Below are 13445 nucleotides of genomic sequence, written 5' to 3' on the forward strand. Positions count from 1 at the left end.
TAGGGGGTCGTGCTGGGGTACGTTTTTTAGGGTTTAGGGTAGTGCAGTGGTGTTTGTGTAGTGTAGGGTTTTGTGCAGGGGTATATTTAGGGTTTAGGGTAGTGCAGTATGGAAGCGCAGTGGTGTTTGTGTGGTGTAGTGGTCTGTGCAGGGGGTAGATTTAGGGTTTAGGGTAGTGCAGTAGGGAAGTGCAGTGGTGTTTTTGTAGTGTAGGGGTTTGTGCAGGGGGTAGATTTAGGATTTAGGGTAGTGCCATGGTGTTTGTGTAGTGTAGGGGGTCGTGCTGGGGTAAGTGTTTTAGGGTTTAGGGTAGTGCCGTGGTGATTGTGTAGAGTAGGGGTTTGTGCAGGGGTTAGATTTAGGGTTTAGGGTAGTTGTGTAGGGTAGTGCAGTGGTGTTTGTGTGGTGTAGGGGTTTGTGCAGGGGGTAGATTTAGGGTTTAGGGTTGTGCAGTAGGGTAGTGCAGTGGTGTTTGTGTGGTGTAGGGGGTCGTGCTGGAGGTAGATGAAGAGTTTAGGGTAGTGCCGTGGTGGTTGTGTAGTGTAGGGGGTCGTGCTGGGGGTAGTGTTTTAGGGTTTAGGGTAGTGCAGTGAAGTTTGGGTACTGTAGGTGGTCGTGCTGGGATAAGTGTTTTAGGGTTTAGTGTAGTGCCATGGTTTTTGGGTAGTGTAGGGGGTCGTGCTGGAGTAAGTGTTTTAGGGTTTAGGGTAGTGCTGTGGTGGTTGTGTAGTGTAGGGGTTTGTGCAGGGGGTAGATTTAGGGTTTAGGGTAGTGCAGTAGCTTAGTGCAGTGGTGTTTGTGTGGTGTAGGGGTTTGTGAAGGGGTAGATTTAGGGTAGTGCCGTGGTGTTTGTGTAGTGTAGGGGGTCGTGCTGGGGTAAGTTTTTTAGGGTTTAGGGTATTGCAGTGGTATTTGTGTAGTGTAGGGTTTTGTGCAGGGGTATATTTAGGGTTTAGGGTAGTGCAGTAGGGTAGCGCAGTGGTGTTTGTGTGGTGTAGGGGTTTGTGCAGGGGGTAGATTTAGGGTAGTGCCGTGGTGTTTGTGTAGTGTAGGGGGTCATGCTAGGGGTAGTGTTTTAGGGTTTAGTGTAGTGCAGCGGTGTTTGGGTAGTGTAGGTGGTCGTGCTGGGGTAAGTGTTTTAGGGTAGTGCCGTGGTGTTTGTGTAGTGTAGGGGGTGGTTCTTGGGTAAGTGTTTTAGGGTTTAGGGTAGTGCCATGGTGTTTGTGTAGTGTAGGGGTTTGTGCAGGGGGTAGATTTAGGGTTTAGGGTAGTGCAGTAGGGTAGTGCAGTGGTGTTTGTGTGGTAGAGGGATTTGTGCAGTGGGTAGATTTAGGGTTGAGGTTAGTGCAGTAGGGTAGTGCCGTGGTGTTTGTGTAGTGTAGGGGGTCATGCTGAGGTAAGTGTTTTAGGGTTTAGGCTAGTGCTGTGGTGTTTGTGTAGTGTAGGGGGTCGTGCTGGGGGTAGTGTTTTAGGGTTTAGGGTAGTGCAGTGGTGTTTGGGTAGTAAAGTAGGTCATAGTGGGGTAAGTGTTTTAGGGTTTAGGTTAGTGCAGTGGTGTTTGGGTAGTGTAGGTGGTCGTGCTGAGGTAAGTGTTTTAGGGTTTAGGGTAGTGCCACGGTGTTTGGGAAGTGTAGGTGGTGGTGCTGGGGTAAGTGTTTTAGGGTTTAGGGTAGTGCCATGTTGTTTGGGTAGTGTAGGCGGTCGTGCTGGGGTAAGTGTTTTAGGGTTTAGGGTAGTGCTGTGGTGTTTGTGTAGTGTAGGGGGTCGTGCTGGGGTAAGTGTTTTAGGGTTTAGGGTAGTGCCGTGGTGGTTTTGTAGTGTAGGGGTTTGTGCAGGGGTAGATTTAGGGTTTAGGGTAGTGCAGTACGGTAGTGCAGTGGTGTTTGTGTGGTGTAGGGGTTTGTGCAGGGGGTAGATTTAGGGTTTAGGGTAGTGCCGTGGTGTTTGTGTAGTGTAGGGGGTCGTGCTGGGGTAAGTTTTTTAGGGTTTAGGGTAGTGCAGTGGTGTTTGTGTAGTGTAGGGTTTTGTGCAGGGGTATATTTAGGGTTTAGGGTAGTGCAGTATGGAAGCGCAGTGGTGTTTGTGTGGTGTAGGGGTTTGTGCAGGGGGTAGATTTAGGATTTAGGGTAGTGCCATGGTGTTTGTGTAGTGTAGGGGGTCGTGCTGGGGTAAGTGTTTTAGGGTTTAGGGTAGTGCCGTGGTGATTGTGTAGAGTAGGGGTTTGTGCAGGGGTTAGATTTAGGGTTTAGGGTAGTTGTGTAGGGTAGTGCAGTGGTGTTTGTGTGGTGTAGGGGTTTGTGCAGGGGGTAGATTTAGGGTTTAGGGTCGTGCAGTAGGGTAGTGCAGTGGTGTTTGTGTGGTGTAGGGGGTCGTGCTGGTGGTAGTGTTTTAGGGTTTAGGGAAGTGCAGTGGTGTTTGGGTAGTGTAGGTGGTCGTGCTGGTGTAAGTGTTTTAGGGTAGTGCCGTGATGTTTGTGTAGTGTAGGGGGTCGTGCTGGTGGTAGTGTTTTAGGGTTTAGGGAAGTGCAGTGGTGTTTGGGTAGTGTAGGTGGTCGTGCTGGTGTAAGTGTTTTAGGGTAGTGCCGTGATGTTTGTGTAGTGTAGGGGGTCAAGCTGGGGTAAGTGTTTTAGGGTTTAGGTTAGTGCAGTAGGGTAGTCCAGTGGTGTTTGTGTAGTGTAGGGGGTCGTGCTGGGGGTAGTGTTTTAGGGTTTAGGGTAGTGCAGTGAAGTTTGGGTACTGTAGGTGGTCGTGCTGGGATAAGTGTTTTAGGGTTTAGTGTAGTGCCATGGTTTTTGGGTAGTGTAGGGGGTCGTGCTGGAGTAAGTGTTTTAGGGTTTAGGGTAGTGCCGTGGTGGTTGTGTAGTGTAGGGGTTTGTGCAGGGTGTTGTGTCCAAAATAATTATTCCAAGGGCCACACTTACCATTGGCCCGCAATGTTAGGTAAGAAGGAGCAGTTGGCAACGTGGAAGGTTCAAACGTTTATTAGCCATCACAGAACTCTATATAGAGGAGCCTCGTCGATCCTCACCCATCAGGTGCGCCGAGGAAGACTGCTGGCTCCTTGACAGTAACACACTTTTATACATTATCAGTACAGCATACAAAACCATATATGTGGAAAAGTACCAGTTAGTCCTGGCGCCCCTAATGAGCTCATGCCCATTTCTAGTTTCGGTTGCACATACAAAGGGTTACTATCTTTACAGAGAAGGTCGAAAGGGTAACTCCCTTTTCGTCCCAGGCCTAGAGGAATTTGCCTGATACTCCCTTTTAGCAGATGTGACCTTGCTTCTCAGCAAATCAGCCTGTCTCCTAATTAAATGCAAGGAAAGGGGAAAGCAGAGGGTGTGCGGAAAAGACCATGTGACTCCCAAGTGAGAGAGAGAGCCGTAATCCAAGATGGAGGCGGTTCGGTTTCTCTGCCCTTTTTGTCGTACTAAACATAATCGGGGATCTCGAGCCGTTTAACTCACCATAACGAGGTAAACTATCATTAGATATACTGCGCTAATCATATCGTAATATCTTGAATACCTCAGAACGGCCCTTTTAGCGCAGCATAGCTAATAACGGGGTTAGTCTTCGAAAATACCCTCATCAATCTGCATTAAGTCGTGCGTCTCCTTCTGAGCCCGCTGGGTATCTATTCTAGTTTGGACGGGCTCGGGCCTAGGGATGGATCGGCGAACCTGAGCGGCACAGTATGCACAGCAAGCAGGCCCGCACTGTAGACAAAGACAGCAGGTGAAAATGAACCCCACTATTCCTAAAAGAATCATAAAATAACTTCCATCCCCAGGTTGTCACCAAATCCCAAAACCACCCAGACAAGGTCCAAGTACCAGTCTCGGTGTGAATTTCTGAAGCTAGCCAATGTAGTTTCTGAATGGCTAAATGGACAGAAGGGGCGGAGTCAGGTATATATACACAACAGGAGCTGCCGATGACTCTACAAGCTCCTCCGCGATCAGCTAGGATAACATCTAAAACAAGACGATTTTGGAGGGTCACAAGCCGGGTCGCCTGGAGCTCCACTGTAATATTAGTTAATATTCCTGCAGTAGTATTGACCACCCCTTCCACTACTCTAGATAGCCTCCTAACTTCTTTACTGTTGAGGATGGGTCCCCATATGGGCAACGCCCCTTTTATGATATCAACGAAGTGTTGGGCTGGAGTGTCAGTCTGGTCAGTGGCATCATTACTGGCGGCTTCAGCTTTTAGGCTCCGTCGATTTAAGGAATGAGATTTGTGATAATCGGAAGGAGCTATGTAGACCGGTGGGTAAAGAAAAGATAAGTAACATCGGCCCGCCCATCCCCTGGGTAGCCAAGTGTATGCATTTTCACCGCACACGAAATAAACATTGGGAGGGGTGAGTGTTGGGGGACTACTGAAAGTCTGTAGTTTATAAGTGTAATTACATCTACTATAACCTACGGATAGATGTCCGGTACCCTGCACACAGAAGGAGGAGGACGTATTCAATACCGGGACCGGAATTATTTTCTCATCTGAGACATTTCGCTCCTGGAAATACTTGAAATACTCAGTAAAATTAAAGGTCATGAAATCCAACACTTCAGCCCTCAACCAGGTATCATTCTCATGATCAGTGTATACGTTCATATAGGCGGTAGGATCAAGGGTACCATCCGTCCCCTCAGCATTAGGAGTAAAACCTTGGTGTGTCTCTATATAGGCTAAAATCAAGGCGTAATCCTTCTCTGAGAATCGACGTTCATCTATAGCGTAGTGTTCATATAGCATGGATAACATTTTAAACCAGGCTTCGCAACTACCTAAATAAGACAAGGGCATTGATATGAACAAATCTTGCTTATGCATCACTGACGGGAGAAGACCACAGACCCAACAATCAGTAACATTTGTGGAACCATGAGTCTGGTGTAGCATCTCAATGAAAGCATTATGTACATATGTCTGTCGGTGTCTCTCCTTATGGGGGCAAAAGTCTGGAAATGATGTTCCTTAGGAGCAGGGGTAGACACTATCAAGGTGTGCACAGGATGGCGAAACTCCAGATATATAAACAGACCTAAGCATAGCACAAAGGATACAATCAATATAGAAATGAAAACAATTTTAACACGCAAACTCCATGAGGAGAACATTGGCAAATGTGGGGGAATGGTACGGGGTACTATGGGCCGCCCTTCTTCAGGGACAAAACGAGCAAAAGGGTACATTTTCTCACTAAAAGTCCAATATAATCTCGGGAAGAGGGCTACGAGCAGTCCAACCTGCCGGAGGGTGCTTCTTTCCTGTGTCCGTATAGAGCCTCACAGGCAGACTCCTATTGTTCAGAAAAAGAAAAAACAGAAAAAACTTCTCGCGTTGGGGTCGCACTTGACACAATCCTTGTTGAAAGGAAACTCCACCTGGGCCCCCACCAGTCCAATCAATGTCTCTACCTTCGTTCTGAACAGAGCTTTACTGAAAGTTCCATGCTCTCAACGAGTTCAGTCCAGTGTTTTACCAATCCTCAGGTCTTTGCCGAGGCTTCCAACTTCACTTGCCAAGGCTAGACCTAGGATTCCCTATTTCCGGGGCCGCAGGTGATATCGATCCCGACCAGGGGTGTCAGGATTCACAAACAAAGCAGGCACAATGGGATCAGACGGGGAGCTGGGCTCCTGACCAGGCGCCTCACTCGGAGCAATTGAGTGGTCGCAAAAAGGGTCTTGCAGGCTCACAGCACTCTCCCCTCGCCCGTCAACTTCTCTGCGGGTGTCCATGGAAAGTCGTTTCCTAGTGCTGGGCTCGCCCTGGTTTGGCAGGCCTTCCTCCTGGTCAAGCTGCTCCCTTGGCAATGGGAGAGGAACTCGCTTAAGGTGGGAGATATGGATCCAGCGCTGCTTACCCTCAACTTTCACCGCCGTCCGCGTTGCCAGGAGCACCTGGTACGGTCGGGACCAGCGCGGATCCAGGCTCGATTTTCGTTGATAGTTCCGAACCAAGACCCACTGTCCAGGTTCCACGCTGTGTCCGGGTCCCTCTGGCAGGGGCTGCAGTACGGCAGATATCTGTTGATAAATGGAATGGAGATCTTTAGTCAAAGCATACAAATAATCAGTCAGCATAGGATGGTCTATGTCCCTGAAGGATTTGGGCCGAGGTACTCCCCACACGTTGGCAGGTCTGCCAAAGATTACCTCATAAGGGGAGATACCGCTCTGGGAATGGGGAGTAGTTCTTACGGACAACAGGGCCAGGGGCAGGAGATCAGGCCATTTTAATCCTGTCGTGTCCTGAAGTTTAGCCAGTTTCAATTTCAGAATCCCATTATATTTCTCAACTAGGCCCGCTGATTGAGGATGTCGGGCTGCGTGGAACTTCTGCTGAATGGACAGACCCTTGCATACATGCCTAACTAAGTCAGCATTAAAATGTGTCCCGTTGTCACTCCAAATCACCCGTGGCAACCCATATCGAGGGAAAAACTCCTTTACCAGAGCTTTCGCGGTTGCCAGGGCAGTATTTTCCTTTGTGGGATACGCCTCCACCCATTTACTAAAAGTACAGATCACCACCAGCACGTATTTCAAATTGTTAACTCGTTCTAGCTGTATGTAATCCATTTGGAGTACTTCAAAAGGCAGGGTGGGCGGCGCAAAACTACCCGCCAAGACGGGAATGCTAACCCCAGGATTATGCTGGAGACAGATCATGCAATGCTGAACCAGGTTCCTAGCTGTCTTATGAATATTAACATTGTACCAGACAGGATCCAATGTGGCACAGATGCCCTGGACCCCTACATGTGAAGGTCCGTGTGCCATAGCTACTACTGCATTTACAAATGCGTTTGGCAGTAACCATCTACACCTCTCTGACAAGTCAGTCCAACATCCATTCTCATCAAGCCTCCCCACCTGTTCTTGCCAATATGTCAGTTCTTCCGGGGTCACCTCCTTTTGTAGCTCTTTCACACTGTCTATGGTGTTGTTAAAAACCCCTGCCTCTATCATTTTTGTCACTACAAACATGGAAGTGGTGTCAGGCTGGGCTGTTTCCTTGGCGATCCTATCCGCAAAGGAATTTCCCCTCCCCACATCATCCACTACAACCTTGTGTGCGCTACATTTCACTATGGCCAGGGTTTTAGGCAACGTTAATGCAGCCAGCAATCGGTCAACTAATGGCCCATTCTTTATCTTTTCGCCATGAGATGTCAAGAATCCTCTTTCCGCCCATAACCTCCCGAAGCTATGTGCTACACCGAACGCATATTGGCTATCGGTGTAGACATTTAGCTTCAAGCCTTTCCCCAACTCGCAGGCCCTGAATAATGCAACCAATTCGGCCGCCTGGGCCGACCGGTATGGTATCTTGGCTGCCTCGACTACCGTTTGCAGGGTAGTGATCGCATAAGCCGCAGCTGTCGTACCATCCGGTAATCTAAAGCAGGACCCATCAACATACAATTCTCCTTGGGCATCAGAAAGTGGGGTGTCAATTAGATCTATCCGGCCCTTTGTTTCTTCTTCAGTTCGAAAAATACAATCATGTATGTCTTGTCCACCATCCCCTGAAGGGAGGGGCAACAGTGTGGCAGGGTTCAAGTTAACACATCGTTTGATCGTTATATGAGGTGCAAACAGGGTCAATTCGTACCCTGTAAGACGCGCACTAGTTAAGTGCTGCGTCTGTGTCCTGTTTAATAATACGTCCACAGCATGAGGCACCATCACTGTCAGATCCGTATTCAGGACTAGCCCTTCCGATTGTCTGATTGCTATGGCCACTGCCGCTGCAGCCCTCAGACAACTGGGAAGTGCTCTGGCGACATTATCCAAAACCGCCGAGAAATATGCACAAGGCCTTTGCTTACCACCAAAGTCCTGTGTCAACACTGAAAGAGAGCAACCGTCCACCTCATGCACATAGAGCACAAAAGGCTTCCGGTAGTCAGGGGTGCCAAGCACAGGAGCAGAGCAAAGAGCAGTTTTCAGAGCAGAAAAAGCAGTCTGGCATTCATCAGTCCAAGGTAAGGGTTCATGCACACCCTTCGTAGTTAGATACAAGAAAGGTTTAGTCAAGAGAGAATAGTTAGCAATCCATTGGCGACAGTAGGAGGTTATACCAAGCAAAGCGCGGACATCACGTTGCGTGCGAGGAACAGGCATGTTAGTTATGGTTGCGATGCGCTCAGAAGTCAACCGTCTTCCCTCCTTCGACAGGAGATGACCGAGATAGGTCACCTCCGGTCGACAATATTGAAATTTAGAGAGCGACACCTTGTTACCATGAGTGGCCAAGTGCCGTAGCAGGGTAACCGTAGCATCGCGGCAACCCTGTTCTGTATCAGAGGCCACAAGGAGGTCGTCAACATACTGCAATAGGACATTACCTGGCGGCAATTGTAAAGAATCCAATACTCTTTTTAGGGCTTGGCTGTAGATACTAGGGCTTTCGGTATACCCCTGGGGGGCGCGACAGAATCTAAAGCTGCGGCCCCCCAATGAGAAACCGAACAAATGTCTGCTATCCGGATGTATGGGAATGCTAAAGAAGGCATTCTTCAAATCAATCACCGAGAAAAATGTGGCAGTGGGAGGAATCATGGTCAAAATGGAATTAATGTCAGGTACCACCGGATATTGGGGTACCACAATCTTGTTAATTTCTCGTAAATCAATCACAAATCGGTAGGTATCAGCATAATCAGGAGATTGGGGTACGGGGGCTCGTTTAAGAATCGGAAGAATGGGACTGTTACAAACATTAGAGGCCGTTTCCTCCACCACCCCTGTTCTAATCAAGTCAGAAATAATGGCCAGTAAAGCGCGTTCCCCTGCGGGGGCTATTTTATACTGTGGGATCCTCGGCAATTTAGCATTCTGTTTCAGGGTGATGGACACCGGGGGAATTTGTAGGAATCCTACGTCAGTGTCCCCCAGGGCCCAAAGATCCTTCGGGAGTTGTGCAAGCTCAGGAGGTAGTGAGTCCGTTTTCGAAAAACATTGAACGGAGGGGATAGAGGTATTCCGAATGGTCAGATAAACTCCATCGGGGGAGCAATAGATGTGGGCATGCAATCTTTTCAATATATCCATACCCAGGAGATTTTCCCCACACTGGGAGGTGAGGAGGAAAGGCGATTCTATCGTAACCGGTCCCAGAGTAAGGGAAAGTGGTTTAGAAATGGGGCTCACCACCGGAGTTCCAGAGAACCCCACGGACACATTAGTCTGGCCAGACAGAGCGGCCCCCGGGACCAGGGCACGTGAAACAGAACTGTTCATAGCCCCTGTGTCAACCAAAAACTTACCTGATGCATCCAACAATCGTGCATGGACATAAGGTCCAGCTTGATCTATCGGGATTGACACATGCCCCTTACTCTGCCCTTGGCTGTCCTATGCTGGAGTATACCCGGCGTCTTCGTCCGTTACACGTCCATTATTGTAGTACTGTTTACCCTGGTTTTGGTCGAAATAATTCTGACTGTTCTCACCTCGGGCTGCCTGTTCTTGTCTCGTGTATCCACCACGGTGCCCACTCATCCTTCCCCGTCCGCGACCCCTTGAAGCCGTATTCTGTTCATATAGTAACGGACACTGCGCTCTCCAATGCCCCTCCTCTTTACAGAAAGCACATTGATTTATGCCCAAATCTGTTCGCCCAGCCGTTTGCGTCGGTCCCGCCCCTCTTGGAGCGAAATTCTGCAACCCTCGTCCTCTTCCTCTACCTCTCTCCACTTGCTGTAGTAACACTCGCGTTTTCAATTCTTTCGACTTTCTTTCTGTCTTATCCTTGCTCTCGTTTTCCCGATGCTCATAATACTGAGCCATGCTCAGTATCGTGGAGGGCGTGGTGGTCGTCCAGGTACTCTCGGCTGCCTGTAACCGAGCCGATACCTCGGGTAGCAAATTTGTTACAAATCTATTAACAAATAAACGTACACCCCCTTCCGTTGCCAAGTCCTGTCCGCTGAAGTCAATGAACACTCCCTCAAACCTCGTAAAAAATCAGAGACACTCTCGTCCTTCTTTTGCTTACAGGCCGTCAGCTTGTCCCAATCTACTTTCCTGGGTGGGATCAGCGAATGCATATAAGTTATTATTCTCTCAGGCAAGGCCAGTATCTCAGGTCGGGGCTTGTTCCCTGGTTTACGATCTCTATCCCAGTTTCTCAATTGATCCCATGTCCCACCAAATTCCGTAACATGGTCCTGGTCATGTACCTGGCGCCAAATGTCCACCGGTACTAAAAAAGCAAAGAATAATTCAATATCTGCCAACGTCATTACTGCTGACGAGGCGGCCTCGGTCAGTTCCTTGTACTATGCGGTGGGGTTCTTTCTAGGATCTGGCAACTGGCTTTTTAGGGATAGTACCTCACTCTGCTTCCAGGGGGTATAGACCCATTGTTCCTGGAACCGGGCGTCTACCCCGGGACGGGTAATGACGCCGTGGGCATCTACTACTGCGGCAACTTCTGGATGAAAGATAGGGTGCACTTCCCGCATAGGGAACTGGGAGAATCCGGCGGGAGTGGTAGACTGCAAACGAGCTCTATAAGAGACCAAAGTCTGTACCTTCCCATACACCTCTTCCGGTGTCAACTGAGATTTATGGACCTGATCAAGAATATCATATAGTATGGCCGGAGCCTTCCCTTCCTGATGTACCTGTTCCCACACAGAAATAAGACGGTTGGCCATATGCTCCAGAGCATGCTGTTGCATCACCGGTTCATAGTCTCTCATAGTACTCCAAATATCAGCAAGCGTATAAATGGGATGTCGCATCCACTGGGATGCTTGTGTAGCTATAGTTTCCCTTTCTTCCGTTCCCAAGGCCGAACGAGTGAACAACTTCCTACCCTCAGTGAGAATGGCCGGACGTAGTGGAGTAGTTGCAGCTGTTACCGGCGTGGTGCTGGCGGAGGAGGAGGGCAGAACAGAAGGGGAAGGCATTGACCCCAGCGACAGCTGAGGGGTCCCGGCTGCAGCTGCCGTCAATAAATTAGGCAGTATGGCCATAACTTCAGACACAGATGTCGGTAACCGAGAGAGGTTCGGCAGGGAGGGAGGGGTAGTGGTGGCCGGGGGAGCCGAAGCCGAGGCCCCCTGGGACATATCTGGAGCCGGGGCCGAGGCCCCTGATACCTCCGGATATATCCTCTGTGGCACATAAGGGGGTGGTGGTCTGGTGTCCAGTAAATCCTCTATCTCATCTTCTGCATTCGGGCGGGTCACATAGCTCTTATCCACCTTCAGTCGAAATTCGCGATTCATGCAATCCAATCCCTTTTCTACTCTGTCTCGGTCATAGGCCATAGCTTTCTGAGTAACATTCTGTCCTGCCTTAGCTCTGGCTACTTTCTCTTCCCTTATTCGCCGTTGTTTGGCCTCCTTCTGCCATGCAATGAGGGCGTCAAACATGGCCTGCCTACTTCGCCTAGAGAACAGCTGTTCCTGTAGGAACGCAATTTTCTTTTCATCAAATGAGCCTGTTTTGGGCCAGCGTAACTCCTCATTGCCCTTGGTATACTTATGCCACAGAGTGCAAAACAACAACGGAGAGATCCCATGTTTGACGTACATAAAATGGCTAGGACTGCCCTCCGGCGGGGCGGGTTGGCTCTCCGCTAGTCTAGAGTCACTTGTTCGACAGCAGCAGCCAAAACAATTCAATTTACTAAAACAGGACATTTTGGTTAGTTTTCAGACATGTATACACAAACAACAATCAACACGAATCATACACAACGTACAATCAGTATCAGAGAACCAAGCCCGTCGACTCTGGTTCACAGTCCAAACACCAAACTACACGCGGGATTCCGGCCACCCTCCTGGCTCACCACTAAGACCAGCCCCCAACGAGGACTTGCCCCGTCAGGAGTATGCCTTGTGGCTACCCAGTCTAGGTCGCGGGTCATTCCACGTGCAATCCGTTTGTAATCCTTCGGCGCGCCGTTTTTACTCAAATCAAATGCAACCTGTACGTACTTAGAGTCAAACCACGGTAATGCTAACCTCAATCAAGCAAGACACCACCCTCCGGTGCGTGTCCTCAAATCAATGCACCGCTGTCCAGCGCGAGCTTCAAACAAATGCAATCCGTGTTCAAAATCAAAAAACGCATCGTTCTCAACAAATGCTCTCAAATCAATCAAATAGCACACCGTCTTCAACGCGTGCCTTAACCAATAATGCACCGTTTACAACGCGTGCGTCAAAATCAAATCAATACTCACCGGGTGCACCCAGATACGAATGTTCGTTCTCCGCTGCCAACTCCTCCCGACCAAATCGATCCAGTTTCTGGGTTAAGCCCGTAGGACCCCGGTGAAGGGTAACTAGCAGCAGGGGACGTACCGAAAAGTCGTGCAGGGTGGGAGAAATCCTCAGGCTCCTCTCCCGCCAACCGGTCAGGACGCCCCCAACCCCACCACCCGAATACGGGGGGGAGAAAGACCCTTTCACGGGGTCCCTTCGTGGTCGCCAACTGTTGTGTCCAAAATAATTATTCCAAGGGCCACACTTACCATTGGCCCGCAATGTTAGGTAAGAAGGAGCAGTTGGCAACGTGGAAGGTTCAAACGTTTATTAGCCATCACAGAACTCTATATAGAGGAGCCTCGTCGATCCTCACCCATCAGGTGCGCCGAGGAAGACTGCTGGCTCCTTGACAGTAACACACTTTTATACATTATCAGTACAGCATACAAAACCATATATGTGGAAAAGTACCAGTTAGTCCTGGCGCCCCTAATGAGCTCATGCCCATTTCTAGTTTCGGTTGCACATACAAAGGGTTACTATCTTTACAGAGAAGGTCGAAAGGGTAACTCCCTTTTCGTCCCAGGCCTAGAGGAATTTGCCTGATACTCCCTTTTAGCAGATGTGACCTTGCTTCTCAGCAACTCAGCCTGTCTCCTAATTAAATGCAAGGAAAGGGGAAAGCAGAGGGTGTGCGGAAAAGACCACGTGACTCCCAAGTGAGAGAGAGAGCCGTAATCCAAGATGGAGGCGGTTCGGTTTCTCGGCCCTTTTTGTCGTACTAAACATAATCGGGGATCTCGAGCCGTTTAACTCACCATAACGAGGTAAACTATCATTAGATATACTGCGCTAATCATATCGTAATATCTTGAATACCTCAAGGGGGTAGATTTAGGGTTTAGGGTAGTGCAGTAGCTTAGTGCAGTGGTGTTTGTGTGGTGTAGGGGTTTGTGAAGGGGTAGATTTAGGGTAGTGCCGTGGTGTTTGTGTAGTGTAGGGGGTCGTGCTGGGGTAAGTTTTTAAGGGTTTAGGGTATTGCAGTGGTATTTGTGTAGTGTAGGGTTTTGTGCAGGGGTATATTTAGGGTTTAGGGTAGTGCAGTAGGGTAGCGCAGTGGTGTTTGTGTGGTGTAGGGGTTTGTGCAGGGGGTAGATTTAGGGTAGTGCCGTGGTGTTTGTGTAGTGTA

At 49.2% G+C, this 13445-nt stretch overlaps 1 protein-coding gene across 1 annotated transcript in view; it reads right to left on the reverse strand.

The window, feature by feature from the left end:
- Positions 1–2902: 2902 nt before the first annotated feature.
- Positions 2903–13445, reverse strand: part of LOC146871742 (syncytin-2-like) — a 330284-nt gene continuing 319741 nt past the window's right edge. Inside the window, exon 3 of the mRNA XM_085599774.1 lies at positions 2903–6047. Coding sequence (XP_085455900.1) covers positions 3670–4917 — 1248 coding nt within the window. The 5' untranslated portion in view covers positions 4918–6047 and the 3' untranslated portion in view covers positions 2903–3669. The remainder of the gene's footprint in view (positions 6048–13445) is intronic.

This window comes from Triturus cristatus, chromosome 1_1 (assembly GCF_964204655.1).
Source record: "Triturus cristatus chromosome 1_1, aTriCri1.1, whole genome shotgun sequence".
Classification (NCBI taxonomy): domain Eukaryota; kingdom Metazoa; phylum Chordata; class Amphibia; order Caudata; family Salamandridae; genus Triturus; species Triturus cristatus.